The sequence below is a fragment of the Salvelinus alpinus genome, chromosome 30 (genome assembly GCF_045679555.1).
Source record: "Salvelinus alpinus chromosome 30, SLU_Salpinus.1, whole genome shotgun sequence".
In the NCBI taxonomy this organism is placed as follows: domain Eukaryota; kingdom Metazoa; phylum Chordata; class Actinopteri; order Salmoniformes; family Salmonidae; genus Salvelinus; species Salvelinus alpinus.
In genome coordinates, this window is record NC_092115.1 from 21,131,708 (window position 1) to 21,153,335 (window position 21,628).

The 21,628-nt window shown below is 42.0% G+C and overlaps 1 protein-coding gene across 4 annotated transcripts in view; it reads right to left on the reverse strand.

Annotated features, from left to right (window-relative positions):
- LOC139559759 (enhancer of polycomb homolog 1-like) overlaps positions 1-21,628 on the reverse strand; it is a 46,990-nt gene that overhangs the window by 20,824 nt on the left and 4,538 nt on the right. For 3 of the 4 annotated variants that reach the window (XM_071376091.1, XM_071376092.1, XM_071376089.1), the window contains one exon: positions 1,070-1,226. In XM_071376091.1, coding sequence (XP_071232192.1) covers positions 1,070-1,205 — 136 coding nt within the window. In that variant the 5' untranslated portion in view covers positions 1,206-1,226. Of the gene's footprint in view, positions 1-1,069; positions 1,227-11,356; positions 12,834-21,628 lie in introns of those variants that run through there. The other variant, XM_071376090.1, reaches the window with a different exon arrangement.

Sequence of the window (21,628 nt, forward strand, 5' to 3'; positions counted from 1 at the left end):
GTTACGGAACCCCTACCTGTCCCAGACCTGCTGTTTTCAACTCTTAATGATCGGCTATGAAAAGCCAACTGAGATTTATTCCTGATTATTATTTGACCATGCTTGTCATTTATGAACATTTTGAAAATCTTGGCTCTCTAATTTTCTCCTTCTCTCTTTCTTTCTCTCGGAGGACCTGAGCCCTAGGACCATACGTCGGGACTACCGGCCGTGGTGACTCCTTGCTGTCCCCAGTCCGCCTGGCCTTGCTGCTATTCCAGTTTCAACTGTTCTGCCTGCGGTTATGGAACCCCTACCTGTCCCAGACCTGCTGTTTTCAACTCTTAATGATCGGCTATGAAAAGCCAACTGAGATTTATTCCTGATTATTATTTGACCATGCTGGTCATTTATGAACATTTTGAAAATCTTGGCTCTCTCTAATTTTCTCCTTCTCTCTTTCTTTCTCTCGGAGGACCTGGGCCCTAGGACCATGCGTCGGGACTGCCGCCCGTGGTGACTCCTTGCTGTCCCCAGTCCGCCTGGCCTTGCTGCTATTCCAGTTTCAGCTGTTCTGCCTGCGGTTATGGAACCGCCACCTGTCCCAGACCTGTTGTTTTTCAACTCTTGATGATCGGCTATGAAAAGCCAACTGAAAATTATTCATGATTATTATTTGACCATGCTTGTCACTTATGAACATTTTTGAACATCTTGGCATAGTTCTGTTATAATCTCCACCCGGCACAGCCAGAAGAGGACTGGCCACCCCTCATAGCCTGGTTCCTCTCTAGGTTTCTTCCTAGGTTTTGGCCTTTCTAGGGAGTTTTTCCTAGCCACCGTGCTTCTACACCTGCATTACTAGCTGTTTGGGGTTTTAGGCTGGGTGTCTGTACAGCACTTCGAGATATTAGCTGATGTACGAAGGGCTATATAAAATAAAATTGATTGATTGATTGATTCATCATATTACTTATATCAATCAAATCCTGTCAGATTTCCCAAAGTGCATAGGGAAGGTGTTTGGGTCGATTTGGGATTGAGCGGTAGTATAGGGTACTAGAGCCTTGCAGCCAGGTCCACTACTCACGCTGTATGTGAATAAGCTGCTTTGGCATCTTAAACTCCCCAGGGTAGAGGGACTCGTAGTAGGCGATGTTGCCGTCTGCCTCCGGGACGGGGATGACCATGTTGTGTTTCTCTCCATACACCGACTGAGCCGACATGGCCCTCTGGAGATGGTGTTCCTAGAGAAAGAGATCTTAATAATAATCAACACATTCAGCAGACGCTTTTTATCTGAAGCGATTTACAATCATGCGTGCAAACATTTTCATATGGGTGGTCCCAGCGGGAAACAAACCCTTGATCCTGGTATTGCAGTCACCATGCTCTATCAACTGTGCCACACAGGACCACAGAGAGGAGTAGAGGTCAAATGAATGAAGATACCTCTGCCTAGGATTTAACAATCAAGTCAGATCACTTTAATAGGTAAATTGACAGGGTCAGCTGGAACTTGAGGAAATTGACACCTAGAGTGGAGTACATAAGTCAGAGTGAATCTCAAGCACTGTGACAGACTGCCAACTTATCCTTGAGGCTAGGAACAAATCAAGGGTCAAATCATTACTGATAGAAACAATCACCTTCAGAGTGTTTAGGTGATTGTTTAACTAGTACTCTCAAGCAAAGGACTGGAAAATGGAAAATAAAACAGCAGGACTTGGCAAGGCCAGGGTAAAAGTGCTGGAATGGTTGTCAGTCACCGATTTACTATGCTATTCCCCAGGTGCAAAACCCAAGTATACTTTATATCCAAGGCAATATGTAGGCTTAACCTCTCTTGGGTACGTGAGACGTTAGCGTCCCACCTCGTCAACAGCCAGTGAAACTGCTGGGCGCCAAATTCAAAAATACTAATATAAATATTCAGAAAACAAAACATATTTTACATAGGTTTAAAGATTAACTTCTTGTGAATCCAACCACGGTGTCAGATTTAAAAAATGCTTTACGGCGAAAGCATACCGTACGATTATTTGAGAAGATAGCCCAGCAGACAAATCATTACAAACAGTAACCAGCCAAGTAGAAGAGTTACACAATTCAGAAATAGAGATAAAATTAATCCCTTTGATGATCTTCATATGGTTGCACTCAGCAGACATTTATTTACATTTAAGTTCATAGAATCATGTCAAACAATGTTTATATTCAATCCTCAGGTTGTTTTTAGCCTAAATAAATCGATAATATTTCAACCGGACAATAACGTCAATATGAAAGGTAAACAAGAAAGGCACTCTCTCGGTCGCGTACATGAAAAAGCTCTGTGACACTTTAGGGTCCACTCATTGACTGCTCTTACTTCCTTATTTTTCAGAATACAAGCCTGAAACAATTTCTAAAGACTGTTGACATCTAGTGGAAGGCATAGGAACTGAAATTTGAATCCTATGTCAATGGATACTGTAATGGCATTGAATAGAAAACTACAAAACCACAAAAAAAACTACTTCACGAATGGATTATTCTCAGGTTTTTGCCTGCCAATTCAGTTCTGTTATACTCACAGACACTATTTTAACAGTTTTGGAAACTTGAGTGTTTTCTATTCAAATCTACCAGTTATATGCATATCATATCTTTTGGGTCCGAGAAGCAGGCAGTTTAATTTGGGTATGCTTTTCATCCAAAATTCCGAATGCTGGCCCCTTACCCTAGAGAAGTTAACTCATACCAGTTTCGTAACTAAAAATTCCTATTCTTCGGTTTCAAAGTCTGGGGGCTAGTTTGGACCAGGCACCTGGCAGATTATGCACTTTACAGCAACAAATAATGACCGTCATCTCAAAATCACCAGTGGAACAGGGTTTCCATTAGCCGGTAAAAGCCAGCTTTTCACCAATAAAAAATTATTTAAAGTACTTAAAAAAATGATCCCATTGCAATGTTTTCCACAAGCACATTGAGTAGTCAGCCAAATAGAAAAAGTAGCCCGCCAGGCAACCACCGACTGTTTGCTCATTGCTGTTGCTCTAAGATGGCAACGCCGAGCAAATGCGCCAATTGAATCTCAACAAGGAAACAGTCGGTTCTGGTATTTGATTAATAATTATTGGAAAAGTATTGATTTCAGAAAACAAAGATGTGCAAGCAACTACAGAGGACAAACAGGTACAAGGTGGGCATTTCATAACTAAACATTTCTGAAGTATTGATCTTGGGCGAATCAATGTAGTCGGCGCTAGATTCCACAAAGCCTGGTCTCTTACCAATGTCTGCTTTTTACCCGATCCGAATATTTTTGCATTAATGGTATAACTGACCAAACTTCTGTAGGCTACACACACACACAATATTCAGCCCTTATGAACTAATGTATTTTAGGCCAGAAAAACAACCATGTATGATTTAATGAAACTCAGGGTATTGTAGCCTACAGTGCGTGGAGTGAGCCGAGTGCTCTGTATGCAGCATTAGCCCGCGCAGGCACGTTTTGCTTAACTTCTCTAGGATAGGGGGCAGCATTTTCACGTTTGGATGAAAAGCATACCTAAATTCAACTGCCAGCTACTCATCCCCAGAAGATACGATATGCATATTATTAGTAGATTTGGACAGAAAACACTAAAGTTTCTAAAACTGTTTGAATCATGTCTGAGTACCACAGAACCTTTTTTAGCAGGCGAAACCCTGAGGACAAACCATTCATATTTTTTTTGTCACTTTTCAATGGATTTTCATTGGGAATCCAGGTTTCTAATTGACCTTCTTGCAGTTCCTACCGCTTCCACTGGAAGTCAACAGTCTTTAAAAATTGGTTGAGGGTTTTTCCTTTGTGTAATGAAGTACGGCCATCTTCAACGAGGGTCACTTGTGTACTGTTTGAGGCGCGTGACCAGAAAGCTAGCTACAGTTTGTTTTAATCCTGTATTGAACACAGATCATCCCGTCTTCAATTTTATCGATTATTTACGTAAAAAAATACCTAAAGTTGTATTACAAAAGTAGTTTGAAATGTTTTGGCAAAGTTTACAGGTAACCTTTGAGATACTTTGTAGTCACGTTGCTCAAGTTGGAACAGGTGTTTTTCTGGATCAAACGCGCCAAATCGACAGAATTAATCGAACTAAATGACCATTTGTGATGTTTATGGGACATATTGGCGTGCCAACAACAGAAGCTCGTCAAAGGTAAGGCATGAATTATATTTTTATTTCTGCGTTTTGAGTTGCGCCTGCAGGGTTGAAATATGCTTCTCTTTGTTTACAATGGTGCTAGCCTCAGATAATAGCATCGTTTGCTTTCACAGAAAGGCCTATTTGAATTCTGACATGTTGACTGGATTCACAACCAGTGTAGCTTTAATTTGGTATCTTTCATGTGTGATTTAATGAAAGTTTGATTTTTATAATAATTTATTTGAATATGGCACTGCATTTTCTCTGGCTTTTGGCCAAGTGAGACAGTAGCGTCCCGCCTAAACTCAGATTTTTGGATATAAATATGAACTTTACCGAACAAAACATACATGTATTGTGTAACATGAAGTCCTATGAGTGTCATCTGATGAAGATCAAAGTTTAGTGATTAATTTTCTCTATTTCTGCTTTTTGTTACTCCTCTCTTTGGCTGGAAAAATGGCTCTGTTTTTCTGTGGCTATGTACTGACCTAACATAATCGTTGTGTGCTTTCACCGTAAATCCCTTTTGAAATCAGACATGATTCACAACAAGTGTAGCTTTAATTTGGTGTCTTTCATGTGTGATTTCATGAAAGTTGGATTTTTAATAGTAATTTATTTGAATTTGGCGCTCTGTATTTTTACTGGCTTTACCCCATAATGACAAAGCAAAGACAGGTTTTTAGAAATGTTTGCTAATAAATTTAAAAAAAAATCACATTTACATAAGTATTCAGAACAATTAAACAGTACTTTGCTGAAGCACCTTTGGCAGTATTCACAGCCCCGAGGAGTCTTAGGTATGACGGTACAAGCTTGGCACACCTGTATTTGGGGAGTTTCTCCCATTCTTCTCTGTAGATCCTCTCAAGCTCTGTCAGGTTGGATGGGGAGCGTTGCTGCACAGCAATTTTCAGGACTCTCCAGAGATGTTCAATCAGGTTCAAGTCCGGGCTCTGGCTGGGCCACTCAAGGACATTCAGAGACTTGTCCCGCTCCTGCATTGTCTTGGCTGTGTGCTTACGGTCGTTGTCCTGTTGGAAGGGGAACCGTCGCCCCAGTCTGAGGCCCTGAGCAGGTTTTCATCAAGGATCTCTGTACATTGCTCCGTTCATCGTTGCCTCGATCCTGACTAGTCTCCCAGTCCCTGCCCAGTCTTTGCATTCAGGCCAAAGACCTCATTCTTGGTTTCATCAGACCAGTGAATCATGTTTCTCATGGCCTAAGAGTCCTTTAGGTGCCTTTTGCCAAACTCCAAATGGGATGTCATGTGCCTTTTACTGAAGAGTGGCTTTGTCTGACCATTCTACCATAAAAAGGCCTGATTGGTGAAGTGCTGCAGAGAATGTTGTCCTTGGGGAAAGTTGCCCCATCTCCACAGAGAAACTCTGGAGCTCTGTCACTTCCCTAACCAAGACCCTTCTCCCCCGATTGCTCAGTTTGTCCAGGCAGCCAGCTCTAGTTAGAGTCTTGGTGGTTCCAAACTTCTTCAATTTAAGAATGATGGAGGCCACTGTGTTCTTGGGGACCTTCAATGCTGCACAATTTTGTTGGTACCCTTCTCCAGATCTGTGCCTCGACACAATCCTGTCTTTCCAAATCATGTCCAATCAATTTAATTTACCACAGGTGGACTCCAATCAAGTTGTAGAAACATCAAGGATGAAACAATGTAAACTGGATGCAACGGAGCTCAATTTCGAGTCTCATAGCAAAGAGTTTGAATACATACCGGTCAAAAAGTTAGGATACACCTACTCATTCAAGTGTTTCTTTATTTTTACATTGTAGACTAGTGAAGATATCCAAACTATGAAATAACAAATGCAATCGTGTGTTTGCCTTCAAGACTGGTGAATCTGGTTGAGGGAATGCCGAGTATGCGCAAAGCTGTCATCAAGGCCACATTTAAAGAATCTCAAATATATTTTGATTAGTTTAACACTTTAGTTACTACTTGATTCCATGTGTTATTTCATAGTTCGGTTTCCACTATTATTCTACATTGTAGAATTTAGTAAAAAATAAAGAAAAACCCTTTAAATGAGTAGTTGTCCAAACTTGACTGGTACTCCATGTATAGTATACATAAAATAAAACGCTACAATTTCAAAGATTTGAGTTACAGTTCATAAGGAAATAAGCCAATTGAAAAAAAAAAAAATCTGCCTTAAAAAAAATGTAGGTCTGGATCAAAAAACCTGTCAGTATTTGGTGTGACCACCATTTGCCTCATGCAGCGCGGCACATCTCCTTCGCAGAGTTGATCAGGCTGTTGATTGTGGTCTGTGGAACGTTGTCTCACTTTTCAATGGCTGTGCGATGTTGCTGATATTGACGGGTAATGGAACACTATCGTACACTTCGATCCAGAACATCCCAAACATGCTCAATGGGTGACACGTCTGGTAGGTATGCAGGCCATGGAAGTACTGGGACATCAAATAAAATTTGTCGTCACCTACACATGGTTAGCATATGTTAAATGTGAGTGAAGCGAAATGCTTGTGCTTCTAGTTCAGACTACGCAGTAATATCTAACAAGTTCACAACTACCTTATGCACACAAATGTAAAGGGATGAATAAGAATATTTACATATAAATATATGGATGAGCGATGGCCGTGCGGCATAGGCAAGATGCAGTAGATGGTGTAGAATACAGTATATACACATATGAGATGAGTAATGTAGGATATGTAAACATTATTAAGTGGTGTGATTTAAAGTGACACCTATATTAAGTCCATTAATTTAAGTGGCCAGAGATTTGAGACTATGTTGGCGGCAGCCTCTATGTTAGTGATGGCTGTTTAACAGTCTGATGGCCTTGAGATAGAAGCTGTTTTTCAGTCTCTCGATCCCAGCTTTGATGCACCTGTACTGACCTTGCCTTCTGGATGAAGGCAAGGTGAACAGGCAGTGGCTCGGGTGGTTGTTGTCCTTGATGATCTTTTTGGCCTTCCTGTGACATCGGGTGGTGTAGGTGTCCTGGAGGGCAGGTAGTTTGCCCCCAGTGATGCGTTGAGCAGACCGCACTACCCTCTGGAGAGCCTTGCGGTTGAGGGCGGTGCAGTTTCCATACCAGGCGGTGATACAGCCCGACAGGATGCTCTCAATTGTGCATCTGTAAAAGATTGTGTGAGATAACAAGCCAAATTTCTTCAGCCTCCCGAGGTTGAAGAGGCGCCTTTTCTCCTTCACCACCCTGTCTGTGTGGGTGGACCATTTCAGTTTGTCTGTGATGTGAACGCCAAGGAACTTGAAGCTTTCCACCTTCACTACTGTCCTGTCGAAGTGGATGGTGGGGGGGTGCTCCCTCTGCTGTTTCCTGAAGTCTACGATCATTTCCTTTGTTTTGTTCATGTTGAGTGAGAGATTACTTTCTTGACACCACACTCCGAAGGCCCTCACCACTTCCCTGTAGACCGTCTTGTCGTTATTGGTAATCAGGCCTACCACTGTAGTGTCGTCTGCAAACTTGATGATTGAGTTGGGAGAGTGCATGGGCACACAGTCATGGGTGAACAGGTAGTACAGGAGAGGGCTGAGACCGCACCCTTGTGGGGCCACAGTGTTTCCTACCGTCACCACCTGCGGGCAGCCCGTCAGGAAGTCCAGGACCCAGTTGCACAGGGTGGGGTCGAGACCCAGGGTCTCGAGCTTAATGACAAGTTTGGAGGGTACTATAGTGTTAAACACTGAGCTGTAGTCAATGAACAGCATTCTTACATAGGTATTCCTCTTGTCCAGATGGGATAGGGCAGTGTGCAGTGTGACTATCGTCATTGGACCTATTGGAGCAGTAAGCAAATTGGAGTGGGTCTAGGGTATCAGGTAGGGTGGAGTTATGATCTTTGACTAGTCTCTCAAAGCACTTCATGATGACAGAAGTGAGTGCAATGGGGCGATAGTCATTGAGTTCAGTTACCTTAACTTTCTTGGGAACAGGAACAAATGGTGGCCACATTTTCAGCTTTGTTTCGGTACATCCAATTCCAACATCCAATACATGTTGCTTTTATATTTTTGTTCAGTGTAGCTTCTTACTTTCGTGTTCTTATTTCTTGTTCTAACTTATGTTATTACTAGTACTACATTTTGGGGGTTTAGAGCTGGCAAGAAGGCATTTAATTGTACTTGTTCACATGACATTAAAACTCTACTAGCCTACCTATTGTTCACGCAGTGAGGAGTCACAATCTTCATTGAAAAGTTTATATCATTGACCTCGACTTCATAAGTTTATTATTTTTGTTGAGTTTAGTTATATAATTTCTAAATTCGCAGTAAGGCAGATGTGCAGCCTGTGTTAGCCTCTCAACCATACAGTTTTACAATTCCTCAATCCATGGAGCCTTAAATGGTTCTAATAGTCAGTTTCTTAACAGGTGCATGCATGTTTATCAATAATTTGAAGCAATTTCACCAAGTGCAGTGTCGGAATGCTCCTTATTAAATCACAGACCAACAACTATTTTTACCATTATCCACATAAGAGTCACAGCAAAATCTTTTGGGCCCAGCTATCGGGAACTTTGGCTTTGCTGGATATAGCCCCGAAATCGGCATCCAATGGGTAGAGATACAGCTTTAGAACAAGGTTCTACAGTATTAGTAAAAATGTGATCAATACATGTGGATGATCTTGTTCCTGTAGTGTTTGTAAACACCTTGGTAGATTATGGGCACCGATTAGTGAGAAGCTTCCTCTTGAGCGGACCACTTGATGAAAACACGTCAATATTCAAGGCCCCAAGAAAGTAGAACTCTGTTTACATCACATACACTATCAAGCATTTCAAACATTATTTAGAAGTGAACCTTCAACCACAACACTTCAACCCCTAAGCATTACAGGGATATGGCTCTGAATATATATTCAGCAACACATCCATAAGCATTCCTGTCTCTTCTGTAGATATTACAACCTTGTATTGCTAGTGCTGTATCAAATTAACAATCTGAGTCTCAGAAACCGCTAATATATGAATGTTCTGATGTTAGCAAGTTATTGATTTCATGAACATTATTTGGAAGGTTACATATTAATATGGGCTAATTTCAGCCTTTTCCTGGGTAGCTTATCAGAGAGCTATGGAAAAGAGCAAACAAAGAACAAAATATACATTCAGCAGTCCATTAAAATCAGTTGGTGTGTGCGCTGTGGGGTTGACGGTACGAACCCATAGGCTTGGCTCTCTGTTCCAGTCTTTTTGGAGGAAGGGTGGACAATGAGACTGTCATTACAGATGTAAGCAATGTCCTCACGCGCTCTGGCAGCTTTCATGGCTGGGATAAGTTCTTTCCTCTTTCAGCGCAAAGCTTCTGGATAGTCCTCGTTGAGGAAGATATACATTCCTCTCAAGTTCTTGGCTCTTCCCAGAACAACTACCTTGTTCTTGAACCTCAGGAACTTGACCACCATTGGCCTGGTCCTGTCACCTGGGCCAGTGGTGGGTTTTCCACATCAATCTTCCTTTGGTCCATCTTCAGTTTCTTCCAGATCATTTCCCTCACTTTGTCCCTAGACTCCATCCAGGTTTCATGGAGATTCTGCAATTTATTCCACATTCATGTTGTTCCACCTTGATTGTCCCTCAAGATAAACTGATTTCTCCGTCCTTGTTATCATGGATTTACATACACAACTGATGTCCTCTCTCAATGACTTACAGATTGCTGTCATCTTGCCGTTCTGCTGTTTAAACTCATCGAGCTGACCCTGAGAGAAGTGCAAACTGTTCAGGTCCTGAAATCTGGTCAGGTCGTCCATTTTATTAGCTGACTCCACCAGTATTTGGACAAAACACTTGCAGTTGTTACAACTTATTGTAGAACTCTGTTTAAAAGTTCCTTCACCTGTGATAGAGGCACACCACTGTCCTCAAATGATACTCCCACTGGCTTTGGTCTTTGTCATGGTAGCAACATTGGTAACGCTTTTACTCCAAAGCAGTTCCAGACAGGGCAGGTCACAGGGAAGATTGAAAACACACAGCAGGGATCTAGACAGCTACAAGCCCAGGACAATCCGTGGTCCCAGCCACAATGGCTAACCATGTCACGGGTTGTGTTCAAGCCCTCAAGAAAACCTAGCTAACTTGATAACATCTAGGCTAGATGCTACGCCAAACAACTCCTTAGACCCCGGCCTTGTCGTCAGGATCACTGGACAGATCGTAGCAGCCCCAGCTGCCAATCGCGTTGCGGGATCCAAACATAAAACAGGTAGCTAGCTCCTAAGAAATTTTTCAATAGACGTTGCAAAGCAATACACCAAGCTCTCCATTGTTCCTCAGGAAATGCTTGCATGTTTACTATTGAAGGTTTACTTTGTAAATCACTTTCACCCTAAAATAAGCTCTGCGAGTAGATTGATGGGCGCTTCTTTTTGCTCTGGACAGCTTGCGTGTGCAGTGATGGCATCAACTCATGTACTGCTCGAGTGGTTGTGACTCGCGGAAGTGTGGTGGTGCTTGAATGAACAGACAATCATATTACTCAAATAGAAATAGCATGACTGACGTGTTTGGTCTTCAAATGGTAGACTGACAGAACAGGTAAATGTTGACCTGGAATGCAAAAATGTGCTGAAAAGTTGAATGACGAGTCACTTGCCTACACGTTTTTACTGGCCCCGGGCCAGCGGGATTTCATTAATGTCGGTCCCTGCACGCAAAAGAAAATGTGGCAGAAAACTGGCTATATGGATTGACTCCTCGTTACAGTATACAGGGTCGCATTAACACAGATTACCACGTTTCACAAAACCCACAAATAGAGATAAAATTAATCACTAACCTTTGAACAACTTCAGATGACATCATGTTATACAATACATTTATGTTTTGTTCGATTATGTGCATATTTATAGCCACAAATCGTGGTTTTACATTGGCGCCATGTTCAGAAATGGCTCCAAAATAGCGAAAGTAATTACAGATAGCCACGTCAAATAACAAATACTCATCATAAACTTTGATGAAAGATACATGTTTTACATAGAATTAAAGATACACTTGTTCTTAATGCAACCGCTGTGTCAGATTTCAAAAAGCTTTACGGCAAAAGCACAATATTCAATCTGAGAACAGCGTTCAGCCACAAAAAAGGAAGCCATACAGTTACCCGCCAAATTGTGCATTCAACAAAACTCATAAAAAGCATTATAAATCTTCACTTACCTTTGCTGATCTTCGTCGGAATGCACTCCCAGGACTCCCACTTCCAATGTTCATTTTGTTCGGTAATGTCCATCATTTATGTCCATATAGCAATTTTTGTTAGCGTGTTTGATAATCAAATTCAAAGTCAGAAAGCACTTTCACTAAAAGCTGACGAAATGTCAAAAAGTTCCGTAACAGTCAGTAGAAACATGTCAAACGATGTATTGAATCAATCGAATGTTTTTAACATAAATCTTCAGTAACGTTCCAACCGGAGAATTACATCGACTTCAGACGTGCGATGGAACAGAGCCCCCTCATGTGAACGCGCATGGTCAGGTCATGGCACACCTGACTAATTCCTGTCTCCTTCGGCCCCACCTCACAGTAGAGGCATCAGACAAGGTTCTACAGACTGTTGACATTTAGTGGAAGCCGTAGGAAGTGCAAACTCATCCATATCCCACTGTGTATTCAATAAAAATCGACCAACCTCAGAATTCCCACTTCCTGTTTGGATTTTTTTCTCAGGTTTTTTCCTGCCATATGAGTTCTGTTACTCACAGACATCATTCAAACAGTTTTAGAAACTTCAGTGTTTTCTATCCAATACAAATAATAATATGCATATATTCGCAACTGGGACTGAGGAGCAGGCAGTTTACTATGGGCACCTTTCATCCAAGCTACTCAATACTGCCCCTGCAGCCATAAGAAGTTAAAAGGCTGCAATTCTTTTTAAATAGAATCAGTCTCTGTTTTTTTGGCAAGGACAATATCGGCTTAGACAGTATCCAGATTGTCATACCGACCTTGTGCCATCCCGAAATATGCAGTAATACAGGCACTGAATACAAGGGCCGCTGTTTTCAAACCCCACTGATGCTCTGTAATCCGAAGGTTAGCAATGCTAAAAAATCCCATTGAGAATGCTAATTAAATGCTAACTAGTGCGTTGGGCTGGAGGTGAAATAAACACCTATTTAGGCGAGGTGCTGGCTAGTGGAGTATAACACTTGAAAAAGAAAAAAGGAGAGCCGCACACTAGGAGCTCAATTATTGCATCTGAGCTTCGAGAATGCGGTCCTTCTTTTCTTTAACTAGGTCATTGGGAACATTTTGTACAGTTTCTGGCCTAAACTATACAAGTAACAAAAAAATGATACTCACAGTTTGCTGTATGCACAAAACAAATATTAACCAGCAAGGCTCTTGATCCAAGAGAGGATCCTCTGCTGTTACCATGCGAAAGCTTGATTTTGGAAGATGCTTACCACTTAGCTACTAAATTAGCTTACCAAATGCACGACTTCTGAGCATTTAGTACATTTTAGACAGTTAATAGTTAAGATAGCTAGCTGGCAAACATTTGTGTATTCCATAATATAATTAGATCACCTGGCGCATGCTGCACAACAGTGAATGACTCACAAGGTCTCTCATCGTTGTGCGCTTGTAAACAAACACCACGTGACTGGACTACCGTAAAATTCATAATGTGACAGGTGAAATGAAGAAAGCAATGAACTTTATTTCCTAACTTATTGCACAAGTTGACTGCAGGTACTTAAAAAGTAGTTACAAATATAAAAATGTATTAAAACAACTTCAGAAATAGTTTCAACAGTATTGAAAAAGCATTGCGGGCGGCTTTATCGAAATACCCCGGTAAACCGCCCAAGCCTACTTATTATACCGCTCAGTTCATACATTACACCCCATCCCCAATACACGTGTAAAATTGGACTATAAATTGTGCCTTCCTGTGTTATACTCATGATAAAATTTACTTTATGTAAGTATTCTTATCATTTATTAATTCTGGTTGCATTGTCGAGAAGGAACCTGCAAGTAAGCATTTTGTTGGACAATGTATAATATGCGTACCCCGTGTATACGACCAGTACAACTTGAAACGCTGCTGCATCCTCGAGTTGCATGTTCTTTTAAGATGAATTACCATAACCTAAATAGGATTTGTGTCCTGAGGAAAAGCGCCGGGGGGGGGGGGGGGGGGGGGTACTCGTCTGACAGTAGTAAAACTAACGGGCCTCTGGCTCTCAGACCTGGGCATTGTGCCATTGGCAGCCTGTCAAGACAGCAGCAGCACAGCGTGGTCCCAGATTTGTACATAATCTCTCCGGAGTGTGCGATTATGGTTTCACTGTGCCACTCCTCTGCTCTGGGGTCCCTAGGCAAGCTTCAGTTTGCTCTGCGGTCTCACTGGCTGCATCCCAAATGGCACCCAATTCCCTATTTAGTGCACTAGTACTGCACTACATATGGAATACTTGGGCCATAGTCAAAAGTAGTGTGCTATATAATGAACAGGGTGTCATCTGGGACACATGTCATTCACTTCCAACTAGAGTCCAGAAAAGTGTTTCATTGTCAGCAGCAGTCAAATCTCCTTCATCTACACAGGTACAATGATTCGTTTACGGAACTTGGTCACCGCTTTGAAAGGACATTATGGAAACAAATTGCTGTCTGCAACATACCACAAAATATTTAATTATGCAGGTATTCTATGACCGAGTTAGATGGTGCCAATTTGAAAATAATGGCATTCATACCCATGGGAAATAGGCCTAACCACTGACTGGATTACAATTTATAGCCTAGTGCAGGGGTATTCAAATCTTACCCCTACGAGGTCAGGAGTCTGCTGGTTGTGTCCTACCTGATAATTAAATGGCACCCACCTGTTGTCCAAGGTCTACATCAGTCCCTGATTAGAGGGGAACAATGGAAGAAAATAAACTGGTGGGACTTGTTTTAAGGTCAAGAGTTGAGGGGCCTAGTGTGTGTGTGTACCAAATGGCACACCATTCCATACTTTCAACCAGCGCCCGAGCCTCTGGTCAAAAGTAGTGCACTATAAGGAATAGAGTGCCATTTGGGATGAAACCATAGTTAGTCCCCTCCAGGATTCCACGATTGATCAACAATTCCCAGCATATACACTAAGTAAACAAAACATTAAGAACACCTGCTCTTTCCATGAGACTGACCAGGTCTGATCCCTTACTAATTCCACTTCAAGAATCAGTGTAGTTGGAGACCAGTTTTTAAGCCTCGAGACAATCGAGACATGGATTGTCTATGTGTGCCATTCAGAAGCCGTGTCTAGACTAGAGTTCATGCAGCTTTAGTATTCTTTTTTTTTTTTTTTTTAATTTTTTTTTAAAATAGGCTAGTAGGCTAGTTGAGAACAAGTTCTCATTTGCAACTGCGACCGGGCCAAGATAAAGCAAAGCAGTTCGACACATACAGTATTCTGATCATGGAATTTCAAACATGTCATGCATCTACACCGACATTTAAACGTGTCTGTGTCCAAAGTGTGTCCAGATTCAAATGCATTTTACAAAACGGTTGATGATACTGATGGCAGTAGCTAACTACTGTAGCTAACCTCTGTACTTAGCAAGCAACACTTGCAAATGGGTTAGCATAATTTCTGGAGACTTGTGGGAGGAGTGCTGATGACGTCACCCACTGTATATGCTTTCGGTAGCTGATTGTGTGCGGATTTCTCCTCAGTCTGGACGCAATGCATCCCTGACCACCTTTTGAAGTGGTCAGCCAGATCTGAACACAATCAGACCACAAAGCGACTTTTGTGCATCTAGACCTGTCTTTTCAATGCAATATTCATATTCTGATAGTGGAAATCTCATGTAAGTGTCAAGTATAGACACAACCAGAGGGTGAATGGGCAAGACAAAAGATTTAAGTGCCTTTGAACAGTGTATGGAAGTAGGTGACAGGCGCACCGGTTTGTGTCAAGAACTGCAACGCTGCTGGGTTCACACTCAACAGTTTCCAGTGTGTATCAAGAATGGTCCACCACCCAAAGGATATCCAGCTAACATGACAACTGTCGGAAGCATTGGAGTCAACATGGGCCAGCATCGCTGTGGAACGCTTTCAACAGCTAGTAGATTCCATGCCCTGACCAATTTAAGCTGTTCCGAGGGGAAAAGGGGCAGGGTGCAACTCAATATTAGCCAGATATATATACACAGTCTTGTACCCTTAACGTTTTAAAATGTAATGTTGTATTTGTTGATTCACTTTTTAGGGATAGGGGGCAGCATTTTCACTTTGGACGAATAGCGTGCCCAGAGTGAACTGCCTCCTACTCTGTCCCAGATGCTAATATATGCATGCTATTATTCGTATTGGATAGAAAACACTCTGAAGTTTCTAAAACTGTTTGAATGATGTCTGAGTAACAGAACTCATATGGCAGGCAAAAACCTGAGAAACAATCCAATCAGGAAGTGGGAATTATGAGGCTGGTCGATTTAACTCATCGCCTATTGAAATCGCAGTGGGATATGGATCTGTTTGCACTTCCTACGGCTTCCACGAGATGTCAACAGTCTGTAGAACGTTGAATGAAGCTTCTACTGTGATGTTGAGCCGGATGGGAGCTGTTTGAGTCAGTGGTCTGGCAGAGAGCCATTACTTCTATAAACACAAAAGGAATTCTCCGGTTGGAATGTTATTGAATATTTATGATAACATCCTAAAGATTGATTCTATACTTAGTTTGACAAGTTTATTCGACCTGTAATATAACTTCTTGAAGTTTTCGTTCCCCTGGACGAGCGTGTTTGGATATGTGTACTAAACGTGCTAACAAAAGTAGCTACTTGGACATAAATAATGGACATTATCGAACAAAACAAAAATTTATTGTGGAACTAGGATTCCTGGGAGTGCATTCTGATGAAGATCAAAGGGAATATTTATAATGTGATTTCGTATTTCTGTTGACTCCAACATGGCGGAGAAATGTTGTTTCTATCTGAGCGCCGTCTCAGATTATTGCATGGTTTGCTTTTACCGTAAAGTTTTTGAAATCTGACACAGCGGTTGCATTAAGAACAAGTGTATCTTTAATTCTATGTAAAACATGTATCTTTCATCAAAGTTTATGATGAGTATTTCTGTTATTTGATGTGGCTCTCTGCAATTTCTCCAGATATTTGGGAGGCATTTCTGAACATGTCGCCAATGTAAACTGAGATTTTTGGATATAAATATGCACATTATAGAACAAAACATACATGTATTGTGTAACATGATGTCCTATGAGTGTCATCTGATGAAGATCCAAGGTTAGTGAATAATTCTCTCTATTTCTGCTTTTTGTGACTCCTATCTTTGGCTGGGAAAATGGCTGTGTTTTTTGGACTTGGCGGTGATCTAACATAATCATATGTTGTGTTTCGCTGTAAAGCATTTTTCTTTCTTTTAAATCGGACACGATTAGTAGATTAACAAGATGTTTATCTTTCATTTGCTGTATTGGACTTGTTAATGTGTGAAAGTTACATACTAAAAAAAAAAAAAATGATATTCCCGCGCTGCCTTTTCAGCGGAATGTTGTCGAGGGGTTCCGCTAGCGGAACGTGTGTCCTAGAAAGGTTAAAATCAGACTTCATTAATATAATGAGTAATCCAGGAATGTCACGGGTTAATTGACACAAGAAAACAGCAACTCTACAGAGCATGACTACAATGAATGGCTAAATTACTTCTGGACACAAAGGGTACGGTACGGCAGAGCTCCTACTCCTCACCACCACTATTACGAGGGCTTGCAAATTTGACCAATCACCACAGTATTTCCTCTTAAAACAACCAAATCACCACAATATTACCAATAACCCTCAACATTCCATGACAATCACAGCCCTAGTTGTATATGCTAAATAAAGTGAGCTTCTCTCTAGGCTTGGGCAGTATACCGGGGTATTTGGAAAAAGCAACGGGACGGTTTTTCAATACCATCAAAACTTTTTCTTACAATAACTTTGAACATTTGTAGCTACTTAAGTTAAATACCTGCAGTCAACTTGTGCAATATGTTAGCATTAATTTCACCCATCACATTATGAAGCTTACTGTGGTTCCCCAGAACAGTTTAGCCAGTCATGTGTTTGTAATTAGCACAACAGGAGAAAGCGAGCTGGTGAGTCCGTAGTGTTCTATATCTATCAGCAAGTGTCGGTTGTGCGGCGCACGTGAGGTGATTAAGTCACACCTGTATGCAATTCACTACTTAATGTTTGCCATCAGATATCTTATAAATCACTTTCTGCCAGAAGTTAGAGCTCTGGATGAGTGCTGTACAGTTGCCATTTTTTCCCTGTGCTTCCTAGAGTTTTTTCCCCTTCTCTGTTCTTCTCCCATCTGCTCAGTGTACACATGATGCTCTTCCTTCAGAAATGCATGCGTCACAACTTTGTTTATTTGCACAATTTCCCTTGTAAATGTCCACTCACCGAAAATAACATTCGGTAGCTACTAGCTATACTTATATAACTTTATGAGCATGATTTGGCTGTCTACTCCTGCATTTTTGTGACCCGTGTGTGCTATGCCGGTAATACCATAAATCCCGGGATGAGAGAATGACGATATGAAAATCTAGATTCCGCTCAAACCTACTTCTCTCTTGTTGCAAAGGGTTGGCGGTAGCGTAGGTGAAGAGGAACAGAACCCTTCCCATACAAAGCAACGAACACCATCTCTGCTGCCCAACCCAGAATATTAGTAATCCTACATGGACAGAGTCACCTGCAGGTTTGCCTTGGCTACAGCACACACAGAGAGGCTAAATCGATGCCTTAAGTCCCCACTACACTACAGAAATCTTTGGCTATGTCTCAATTCTACACCCTTCTACCAAAGACTGCAATTGCACACTCCGTCATGGTATCTTCCTCCAGCCAATTGGTACTACATTAAATCCATGACTGGGAGTGCACACTTTGGAAAAAGTGTGGAGAATCGTGATGCAACCTTACTCTCCCAAGGGCTGAGAATAGTGCACTTCCCTGCAAGTTTGTTCTACATTACAATAGATGTGGTTTGCATAGGAATCAAGAGACTGTTAGCCTACTCCAAGGATTGCTGAGAAAATGACTGTTGACAACCAATTACATTTTTCATTTTCAGCACTCTGGAATCTGCTCCAAAGGCCAGCTCCGATATAGGCTACGCAGCTTCTAGACACTTCAGTATTTTCAGTTCCCATTGCACTCATTCAAAGCCTTGACCAGAGCTCTGGTCAAAAGTAGTGCACTATATAGGGAATAGGATACCATTTCAGACACAGCCGTTTACTTTGTCTCTTGCATACTTGCAGGAGGTTTTTTCCTCAGTGAGCATAGCATGAGCAAGCTAAAACACTGCATTCAAAAGCTGATTATTCTCCTCTATAAGATGTTTTATATCGGCCTAGAACTGCAGCCTTGGGGGGAAAAAGTACAATTGCTGCCAAACGTAAGGACACGTCCGAAACTTCGGTGATTACTAAGCATTATTTTACCTTCTATTTTGGGCTGGATTTGTCAATGTGTAGTTCATATATGCATAATCTTTGATCAGAATTACTGTTTTACCTCCAACACAAAATCCCTAGTTTGAAAGCAACCATTTTTCTGGAAGCTGTGCTGCACCATGTTCCCCCATGTGTGCCAATCTCCTAACAATTGGAGTTCAACCAATGAGCTTCAGCCCCTGGCCATATGAGTGACAGCTAGCAAGATGCACCCACCAAAGCAGAGCAATGACGTGGTGCACATATTTGACGTAGTAGGTAGCCTAGTGGTTAAGTGTGTTGGGCCAGTAACCCAAAAATCTGACGTTTTGCCCTTGAGCAAGGCAGTTAACCCCCAACAACAACTGCTCCCTGGGAGCTGATGACATGAATGTCGATTAAGGCAACCCCCACAACTCTGACTCAGAGGGGTTGCGTTAGGGACCACTTTTGGCTTGTGAGCACTACTAAATTTAATCAAAACACTCCCTTTGTATAGGCTACTTCCCTAGCATTGGCAATGGGCTCGCAGAGGATAAATCCGCCTCTTCCTCCTACAGACCACAACAGTTTAGAAATAGGCTATCCCTTAAAATGTGTATCGATCACCGTCAGGTCTTCTCTGGGGGCCCACGGCTGCTCCTCTTGTCCTTCCTGCCTACCAGGCAGCTACTGTCCCAGCCGCTGTAAATGTCACTTAACATGGCCTGCCACAGGGGGCAGGGATTGAATGACGGGGCCACGGAGAATAAGCGAACGTCTAGAGAGTAGAATTCAGAACTTTACTACTGTTAGACTCTGGATGAGTACCAAAAAACAAAACACACCGTGCATTACTCTTCACCAGAGCCCTATGGGACCTGGTGAAAAGTAGGTCACTGTATAGGGTGCCATTTGGGATACACACAGAGCATGTCTGGAGAGAAGAACTGGTTATGTAACTTCACTACTGTGAGACTAAGAAGTGGCCTACACAGCTACTTCTATAAATTGTTTCCTGAAACCATCTGGGGACATATATAATGCGCGTCTCAGGGTAGGAGTGCTGATCTAGGAGCAGGTCCCTTTCAGTCCATGTAATCTTATTCATTGTGATCTACAAGGAAAAACTAATCCCAAATCAGCCTTTCTACTCTGATACTCTTGATAAATACAGCCCCTGTGCTAATCTCACCAAGGCTCAACACATCTATGGGATTCAGACACATACCATCTCCCCCTCAAAGTACAGCCATTTCCCTATATAGTGCAGTACTTCTGACCAGAGCCCTATGGGCCTTGGTCAAAATAAGTGCACTACATAGGGAGTAGGGTGCTATTTGAGAGGCAAAAACCATCTGACTCTCTCAAAGGATAACAGTTCATAGGTAGTCACGCATTCGTGGTGAAACCATTCTACACCTGATTTCGGCTTCACCACAGCGGAGATTTGGGTCAGGTAGGCTAGCCCATCACACAACACATTCCAGGTGAATGCGGTCATAGCAGTGAGAAACTGGTCGACTGCCAACATCTGTGTGTTCAAGCAAAACTGGCACTCAGACAAAACACATCCCTCCAATTCCCTCTGCATCATGTCTCAGACATTGACCCGGTGACAGTGAGTTCACCCAACAAACATTGGCAGTGTGGACTGACACAGTTCACAGTTATTAAAAGTTGACCAGCCAGGTTGAAAAATTAGTCTAATGAGCAATCAATTGGAATAAGGCACACGCATAGCGCAAGCTAGAACATCGATTCCCCCACCCAAAACATCCATTAAAAACAACTTTGTGACATAAGGTGGATACCATGCTTATCTCATTTCCCACGCCAGTCACTGAGAAGCTGTCTGTTGCCCGACAGCTCCCCTTTGACAGGGTGCTTGTGCACAGTATACTGCATAAATAAACAGACCACTCCTATTGTTATGTGCCTCTATTATGCAACATAAGAATGGAGTGGAGACTTCTTTGTGAAGAGTCCCGATGCTGGGACTTCTGCTGTGAGCCTCAGAGCATTAAGATACATTGTGTCACAGAGGAATGTCAAGAAGACATGTGCTGGCCTGGTCCCGCCATAAATAAATCAACACATTCAAGTCGAAATGTGCAATTAAAGTAGTCCCCCAGCGATAAAAAAAAAAAAAACTTCAGTTGAAATGCGATATCCTATGTATAAATACAGTAAAGTACAAAGGGTGAAATAAAAATTGTATTTTAGACACCTGGTCTGCAGGGAGTGGGAGAATCTTACCTTAGAGCATCAAACAGTGTAGGTAGGCAATCACTAGAAACAGGTTTCAACTGAAGCATGGCATGTATAAAATATGGATACAATATTATTTTTTAAACTAATCAACTACAAAGCTGGCTATACAAGTTAGTGCACTGAAATGTAAACACAGACCGGCCCATGAGACATGACAGCGGAAAACCAAAAACAGAGGCTACATGTCATATTGACAGGTACAAACGTCCACATCATAACAAGGCCACGTGCCTCGCCAACACTTGCTGGGACTTGAATCCTTGAGCGTGAAGCCAAATATGAACCTAGAGGTGCCCAGCAAAATACTAATTGTATACAGCCAACCATATGCTTATTGAAAGTAAAGCAAAACTGTGCAGCCATTGCTCTCATGCATTCGTTGGCGCGCTAATTTATAATAATTCAACAGATCAACCTGTGAGTCAATGTATAGTCTATCTGGAGCGCACACTTATGAAAAGACAGACTATCCACGCAAGGCACACAATGTTTTCACCCCCCCCCCCCAGTATCGCCATCATCCTACAGACACAGTTGGAGGGCATATATAATTTCCGATATTTAGCTCCCCCTTGCACCGGTCCTTTGCCATTACGCCAACACAAGGCCCATCCCAAAGACTGACAACAAAATGTCGGATTGACGGAAGTCACGTGATTCCTTTGTACTTTGAAAATCATCTCACGCGAAAACAA